Source organism: Scyliorhinus canicula, chromosome 18, assembly GCF_902713615.1.
Source record: "Scyliorhinus canicula chromosome 18, sScyCan1.1, whole genome shotgun sequence".
In the NCBI taxonomy this organism is placed as follows: Eukaryota; Metazoa; Chordata; class Chondrichthyes; order Carcharhiniformes; family Scyliorhinidae; genus Scyliorhinus; species Scyliorhinus canicula.
In genome coordinates this window covers 111,271,321-111,279,825 of record NC_052163.1, presented here as the reverse complement: position 1 = coordinate 111,279,825, position 8,505 = coordinate 111,271,321, and the positions used below count along the sequence as shown (strand labels likewise).

General features: G+C 48.0%; 1 protein-coding gene across 1 annotated transcript; it reads right to left on the bottom strand.

The window, feature by feature from the left end:
• Nucleotides 1–2,728: 2,728 nt before the first annotated feature.
• Nucleotides 2,729–8,192, bottom strand: sac3d1 (SAC3 domain containing 1). Its single transcript, XM_038778249.1, has 2 exons — nucleotides 7,344–8,192; nucleotides 2,729–3,590 (listed from the first exon to the last, which is right to left on the bottom strand). The coding sequence occupies exons 1-2, from the start codon at nucleotides 8,059–8,061 to the stop codon at nucleotides 3,118–3,120; spliced, it is 1,191 nt and encodes a 396-aa protein (XP_038634177.1). The 5' UTR covers nucleotides 8,062–8,192; the 3' UTR covers nucleotides 2,729–3,117.
• Nucleotides 8,193–8,505: the final 313 nt, after the last annotated feature.

The window sequence follows — 8,505 nt, the reverse complement described above, 5'->3', positions numbered from 1 at the left end:
TTGCGAATTCGGAGACATTAATCAGTAGTTTTCCTTGCAGAACGTGCAATGTTTGGTTTTTAGCTGCTGGTTCCTGGTTTGTTTCTCGGGGAGACAGTACCACCAACTGGTGGCTCCATAAACTGCTGCAATCTCAGGGGTGGAGACAGGATTATTATTTTGCGAGGGTGTTTTGGATGTGAACTTGCCAGAGCAAACAAAACCACTTCAAGAAGTCTACATGTGAAACAGTAATTTCACACCAATAATTAAACAGACATTTATCACACCCATTAATCTAACATTTCGAATAAAGCAAATGAAAGGGCAAAAAATAACACACCATCATGTTGGACAAAAACGCTAAAAGCATAAACAGGCCATTCAGCCTGTCAAGTCTGTTTCATCATTCAATCAGATCAGGTGCAGCACGGTGGCACAGTGGTTAGCACTGCTGCCTCACAGCGCCGTGGTCCCAGGTTCAATTCTGGCTCTGGGTCACTGTCTGTGTGGAGTTTGCACATTCTCCCCGTGTTTGTGTGGGTTTCGCCCCCACAACCCAAAAGATGTGCAGAGTAGATGGATTGGACACATTAAATTGCCCATTAACTGGAAAAAATTAATTGGGCACTCTAAAAAAAATTTTTTAATTAAGGGGCAATTTAGTGTGGCCAATTATCTACCCTGCACATCTTTGGGTTGTGGGGGTGAGACCCACTCAGTCACGGGCAGAATGTGCAAACTTCACACGGACAGTGACCCAAAGTTGGGATCGAACCCGGGTGCTCAGTGCCGTGAGGCAGCAGTGCTAACCACCGTTCCACCCTCCATCTCCCTTCCTAACAAAATTAATTGACTTTTGTGGGAGGGAGTTACAGAATTCCACTGACCCTTTATTTGCAAATGTCCTCCTGATACAGCCCTAGACTGTTAATAACTTCATTAGGATTCACTGTAATATCCTGGTGAATGTTTCAAAGTGCCTCTTTGGAAGAGGCACCCTTTGTTTTCTAACCCCTGATCTGATGTTTGTTCTATTGAAGGAAGAGAACAATCCAATTTTTAAAACTACCAAAATCTCAGGTGCGGTTTGGAGCCCCCGTTTTCCTTACCCTTGTTGCTATGTACCATCACTGTTTCTATGCCCAGAGTAACGTCCAGGACACAAGCCTGTCTTCGCAAAGAGACACTTCCCTCGGTCCAGATGCAATTCACTAAAAGTCCAAAACAAACAGGAAAATACTGGTGGAGGAGGAGGAAATTATTGCGGATGCTGGAATCTGAAACAAAAACAGAAAATACTGGACAATCGCAGCAGATCTGACAGCATCGATGGAGAGAGAAGGGAGCGTACGTTCCGAGTCTGGATGTCTCTTTGTCCGAACTGGAAATAGGAAACTGGAAAATACTGGAAGCGCTCAACTTGGAAATGTAAAAAAAAAAGTTTGTCGGGATAATTCAGTGCAAGGATTATTCATTTCCCAGAAACTTCAACTATTCCTGCCGAGGGCGTCCTGCATTTTTCTGTTTCAGGTTTCCAACACATTGGATTTCTTTTTGGAACTTTTTTAAGTTTAAAGCAGGTTCCCATTTTTCAACTGTACCTCTATTCCCCCTCCATTACCTGCAGCACAAGGGAGATCGCTCTCATTCTGGATCAGCAGGTTCGGCAACTGTACTCCAGACTCAAGCCCGTAATCCAGGCTGACGCACGGAGTATCCGGGGGAGAGCTACATTGTTGGAGGTGCCATTGCTCGGGCGAGCTGCGGCCTCCTCAGCACCCTCAAGTGGACACAAGGAGCCCTGCGGCCACTTGTCTGAAGAAAGGCAGGGGGAGGTTCTCCCTCGAGGTCAATATTTATTCCACAACTAACGTAACTAAAGAAAAGTTAACTGGTCGTTTAGTTCATTGCTCTTTGTGGGACCTTGCTGTGCGCAAATTTGCTTTTGTATTTCTAAATAACAAACAGTGACTTCACTTAAAGAACTTCATTGACTGTGAAGCACTTTGCAAAGTTCCGAAGGTAGGAAAATATTACAAGAAATGCTAGTTTTCCTTTTTAAAAAAAAAACATTTAGAGTACCCGGTTATTTATTTTTCCCCAATTAAGAGGGAAATTTAGCGTGGCCAATCCACCTAACCCGCACACCTTAGGGTTGTGGGGGGTGAAACCCACATAGACATGAGGAGAATGTGTAAACTCCACACCGACAGTGCGCACTAGTCTTACTGTTTTGTTGTCTCCAGCTTTCTGGACGGCAGATACAGGGAAGGTCAGTGAGGATATTGCAACAGAATGAAGAACACAGATCAACAGGTTTTATAGATGTTAGATCAAAATATTCCTTAAAATTTCATTTTATCAGAATGTAAGTGTTTTCAAGCAATGAAAAAACTCATTCAGAAAGAGGGAGGGTCGAAGGTAGAATATCAGAGGGCACTCGGGGCAACAGCTCAGCTTTACTTCCCAGAGGTACAGACTCAGATGTGATCAACATATTCGAGAACCAAGTGGATCCAAATGTCAGAACAGGAACATTCTGTATGTCTTTGGTGTAAATTTTATGATGTTGGATCTGGAAATAGAACTCAATGTCTCCATCAAACACTCCCAGGCCAGGTACAGCACGGGGTTTGATACAAGACTAAAGCTCTCTCTGCACTGTCCCATCAAACACTCCCAGGCCAGGTACAGCACGGGGTTTGATACAAGACTAAAGCTCTCTCTACACTGTCCCATCAAACACTCCCAGGCCAGGTACAGCACGGGGTTTGATACAAGACTAAAGCTCCCTCTACACTGTCCCCATCAAACACTCCCAGGACAGGTACAGCACGGGGTTTGATATAAGAGTAAAGCTCTCTCTACATATCCTGACCTGAGAATAGGGCCCGTACTGTTTGTCCTCTACACCAACCATCTTGGAACCACAGTCAGACAGTTAATTCAGTGCAGGTTGAGGGCCACTTTAAGCAGTGGAAGAAGTCCAGTCAGTACTCCTCATTGCCCACCCACAGCAAGTCCCTCACAGTGCAGGCAGGACACTGTAAGCCATTGAAAAATGGACCCAGATTAGTGTCAAAAGGTCTGTTGTAGGTGCAGTGCTGAAGGGGGTAGAGGAGGGGAGGCTGCTGCTCAGTCTGGTGAAGGCCAGTGGCCATGGATGATGCTCGGCTTTGTCCTGTCTCTTTGTTTCTTGCCGACGAGTCCCAGTTCTGTCTGCTTGGGTCCGGGACCGGGATCCCGGTAGCAGCTTTTCTGGAAACACACCGAGTCCTCCGTCACCTGCAGGCTGTGGTGTTGACACAGCTCAGCAGCCGAGGGCAGACTGTCCATGCCCAGCAGGTTTGTTAGTCTCTGGAGAGGGTAGCGGCAGTTGCGGCTGCTGTAGCCGTGGTTAAATACTCGGAGTAGACAATTGCGAAATAACTCGATGTGACGATAAAGCGCGCAGCTCTGCAGGAAGGGCAGGCGTCGCATCACCCGCAGGCATCGTACATAGTTTCCATCTCCAAAAGCTTGGTTAATACCAAACGCCAACTTCATGTGAGTCGAGTCTTTGATGTGGTCGGGCAGGATCAAGGCGTGATGAAGGGCTTTCACTGAACCTGAAAAAAAAAAGAGAGGTGGTTCATTAAACCAGCTGAACCAAATGCAGCATAGGGTTTAAACCCCGAAGGAAGAACATCTCTCGTGATCAAATGAACCAGCCATGGTTGACTGAAAAAGGGGAGAGATACCACAACACCAAAAGAAAGGGTATAGGAAAGTGCAATAAATAGTATGGATTCGAGGGGATTGGAAGAGATAACAGAACAGAAAAGTGAGGCAAACCTATCAAGATTAACATAAAAGTTAGATAAAGCTAGTCAAGGTGTGGTAGTGTGGCCCCTTTAAGGGATGATTGGTCGCGGGTCATGCAACTCGCCCGAGGTCTATTGCTTGGGAGTGCGTGAGCCTCAGCCAATGGCAAGAAAGCGCACAGGTCCAGGGAGTAAGCTGACTCTTCAGTGTGAGCCCGGAATCGAGGGTAACGACCTGTATTGAATTGCTGTGCCGGTGTATCGTTTCCCAATTAAGGGGCAGTTTAACATGGCCAATCCACCTATCCGGCACATCTTTGGGTTGTGGGGGCGAAACCTACGCAAACACGGGGAGAATGTGCAAACTCCACACGGACAGTGACCCAGGGCCGGGATTCGAACCCGGGTCCTCAGCGCCGTAGGCAGCAACGCTAACCACTGTGCCACCGTGCTGCCCTATTGTGGGTCACTTATAAGCCAAAATGAATAACATTGTGGGTGAAAATAAGAAAATGGCAGACTTATTGACGATTGATTTTATGCCAGTCTTTCGATGAAGAGGATAACATATCGGCCGTTCCGGAGAGACTAGGGAACTGGAATTGACAAAAAGTTAATGTCAACAAGAAAACAGCATCAGAAAAATTAATGACTGAGAAGGCTGACAAATCCCTGGGACTGAACGTAAAGGAAATAGGAAATTGCAGCTGCTTTAGCCGTAATCTTTCACAATGCTCTCGATTCCGGACTTGTCTCTTTAGATTAAAAAAGTTCAAACATAACTCCGGAATTTAAGAAATGCGAGAGAAACCAGGAAATTGCAAAACTGTTTGTCAGAGTGCGGAGGAGATTTTACCAGATTGATACCAGAGATGAGGGACCTCAGTCAATGTGGAGGGATGGGAGAAGTTGGGATTGTCCTACTTTGAGCAGAGAAGGTGAGGAGGGAGGAGACTCAATAAAAACCAAGAGGGGGTTCAATAGAGTAGATAGACAGAAACCGTTTCCAGTGGCAGGAGGGGTCAGTAACAAGGACCCGGGTTTGATCCTGGCCCCGGGTCACTGTTTGTGTGGAGTTTGCACATTCTCCCCGTGTCTGCGGGGGTCTCACCGCCCCCCCCCCCCCCCCCCCCCCACAACCCAAAGATGTGCAGGTTAGGTGGATTGGCCATGCTAAATTGCCCCTTAATTGGGGGAAAAAAAGAATTGGATAAACAAATTTTTTTTTAAAAAGGCTGTTCAAGAAGTCAGCACAGGCCTGATGGGTCAAATGGCCTCATTCTATACTGTAAGATTCCACAATGAGGGGCAGAGTGACTGAGCATCGTGAGAATTTGTGGCGGCACAGTATCACAGCGGTTAGCACTGTTGCTTCACAGCGCCAGGGACCCCGGTTCGATTCCCGGCTTGGGTCACTGTCTGTGCAGTCTGCACGTCCTCCCCGTGTCTGCGTGGGTTTCCTCCGGGTGCTCCGGTTTCCTCCTACAAGTCCTGAAAGACGTGCTTTTTAGGTGAATTGGACATTCTGAATTCTCCCTCCGTGTACCCGAACAGGTGCCGGAGTGTGACGACTAGGAGGTCTTCACAGTAATGTCATTGCAGTGTTAAGGTAAGCCTACTTGTGACACTAATAAAGATTATTATTATTAAATTTGAGTCGATTTGAAAAAGCCAACAGGGATTTATAAAGGGTAGGTTGTGCGTTACGAATGTAATTTATGTTTCGGAGGAAGTGGACAGGGTAGTGTCTGTGGATGCACTTTAGATACACTTCAAAAAGGCATTGGGCAACATTCCACATGAGAGAATGTAAGTTCAAATCAAACTTCCTGGAATTGACGATAAATTATTAATCTGGTGAAGAGATGGGTTAGATGATAGGCGACAGAGTAGGGATCATGGGTATATACTCAAATTGAAAGCAGGTTATGAGCAATGTAAAAAAAAATCATTAATGGAGCTGTGAGTGTCGCTGGTTAGGCCAGCATGTATTGCCCATCCCTAATTGCCCCTTCAGAAGGTGGTGGTAAGTTGCCTTCTTGAACCGCTACAGTCTATGAGGTGTAGGTACATCCACTGTGCTGTTATGGAGGGAGTTCCAGGATTTTGACCCAGCAACAGTGAAGAAGCAGTGATAAATTTCCAAGTCAGGGTGGTGAGTGACTTGGAGTGGAACCTCCAAGTGGTGGTGGTCCCAGGTATCTGCTGCCCTTGTCCTTCTGGATGGTGGCGGTCATGGTCATGGTTTTGGAAGGTGCTGCCTAAGGAGCCTTGGTGAGTTCCTGCAGTGCATCTTGTAGATGGTACACAACTGCCACTGTGTGTCAGTGGGGGAGGGAATGAATGTTTGTGGAAGGCGAGCCACCAAGCGGGCTGCTTTGGCATGGATGGTATCAAGCTTCTTGAGTGTTGTTGGAGCTGTACTCATCCAGGCAAGTGAATGACCTGTGCCCTGTAGGTGGTGGGCAGGCTTTGAGGAGTCAGGAGGTAAGTTACTCGCCACAGAATTTCCAGCCTCTTAACCTGCTCTGGTAGCCACAGAATTTATATGGCTAGTCCAGATTCTGGTCAATGGTAACCCCCAGGATGTCGATAATGGGGGATTCAGTGATGAAAATGCCATTGAATGTCAAGGGCTGATGGTTAGATCTTCTCATGTTAGAGGTGGTCATTGCCTGCCACTTGTGTGGCATATTATTTCCTTCTTGTCACCCCAAGTCTGCATATTGTCCAGATCTTGCTACATTTGGGGATGAACTGTTTCAGTAGCTGAGGAGTCGCAAATCATAGATCATAGAATTTACAGAGCAGAAGGAGGCCATTCAGCCCATCGGGTCTGCACTGGCCCTTGGAAAGAGCATTCTACCCAAGCCTACATCTCCACCATATCCCCATAACCCAGAAACCCCATCCCACCTTTTCGGACTGCAAGGGCAATTTAGCATGGCCAATCCACATAACCTCACATCTTTAACCGGAGCACCCGGAAGAAACCCACGCAGACACAGGGTGAACTTGCAGACTCCGCACAGACAGTGACTCAAGATGGGAATCGTACCTGGGACTCTGGCGCTGTGAAGCAACTGTGCTAACCACTGTGTTGCAGTGCTGCCCATTGGGTAATGCACATTGCGCAGTCATCAGAGAACATCTCCACCTCTGATCTTATGATGGGAGGAAGATGATTGATGAAGCAGCTGAAGATGGTCAGGCCGAGGACGCTACCCTGAGAAACTCAGGGTAGAGCCCTAGCAGCTCAGATCTGGAACTGAGAATATTGACCTCCAACAACCACACCACTGTTCTCATCAAACTCTCCCAGGGCAGTTACAGGATAAATATTTGAAGCAGGGATATGAAGCAGGACATTGGAGTTGGCTTTGGAAACCTCGAACAGAGCTGACAAGGACAAAGTGGCCTCCTTCTGTGTAAATATCAACGGATTATAAATGGACCCTCTGAGGCTACAATTGATGACCTTGCTCTGGCGTGTCCAGACACTTGCTCTGTCACATCAGCAATTCAAGTGGTTTGTTTAACTTGCTGCACATTACATACCCAGGTTATACAGAATGGCAAGGGCCTGAAACTCAGCTTCATTTTTAGAACCTCCGATTGAATAGTTAGCAAGCAGCCAGCTGAAACACTCCTGCACGTGGACATCGTTAATCTTCGGATCGAAAACCTGGATGGGTTCCTCACACAGCCAGTACGAGGCACAGAGGAGGAAGCGCAAACTCTTCTCCAGAATGGTCACTGCCGTGGGCCCACTGACCTGCTGGATGGTCATGTCTTGTCTCACACTGCGGAGACGGTCAAACACATAATCATAGATTTCAGCCCATGGCTCCTGGTGCCTTGGGACAATCTCATCAATTAGATAGTGTACAGTTTGCAAGAGAACACGAGCTGGCCGAAGGTCACAAAGTTGCGCAGCCTCCTTCCCGGCTGCTGCCCGTGAATATTCCTTGACCGTTTTCCGTGGGTCGGCTTTGGGCAGCCGGTCACTCGCTGTTTCCTCCAGGATTTCAAACTTGTGAAGTCGCTTCTGCCTCTGTCGTTCATCCCTCTCTCGATCCGGACACATCCCAAGACAGGTTCCGATGCAGACCACATCCAGCTCAGCGCACTTCACAGACATCATAATCCCCGTTTTACACTCCTGACGAGGATTATTCTGGCCTGTAGATTGAGGAAAAAGAAATGTACACGAATATAAGCAGTGGTTCAATCCATTAATATTACAGAAAAATAAAAAAACAGGGGGCCAATCCATGCTCTGTCCCGTGTTGGCTCCTTCACCACAGAGGGGAACAGGGTTAGTGGAGTGTCCAGGAGTTATGGGAGGCGGGGCACAAGGAGGGATGGTGGGGCGGGGGAAAGAGCACAAATTGAGGGGGTGCAGAGAGGGGGTGGGGCAGAGAGAGCGGAGGGTCATAGAGAAACACGGAGAGACAGAGAGGGAGGCAGAGAGAGAGAGAGGGGCAGAGAGAGAGGGGGGCAGAGAGAGAGGGGGGGCAGAGAGAGGGGGAGTAGAGGATGTCAGAGAGAAGAGGGGGCAGAGAGAGAGGGGGGCAGAGAGAGGGGGGTGGTGGGGCAGAGAGAGAGGGGGGGCAGAGAGAGGGGGGCAGAGAGAGAGGGGGCAGAGAGAGGGGGGCAGAGAGAGAGGGGGCAGAGAGAGAGGGGCAGAGAGAGGGGGCAGAGAGAGGGGGGAGAGAGA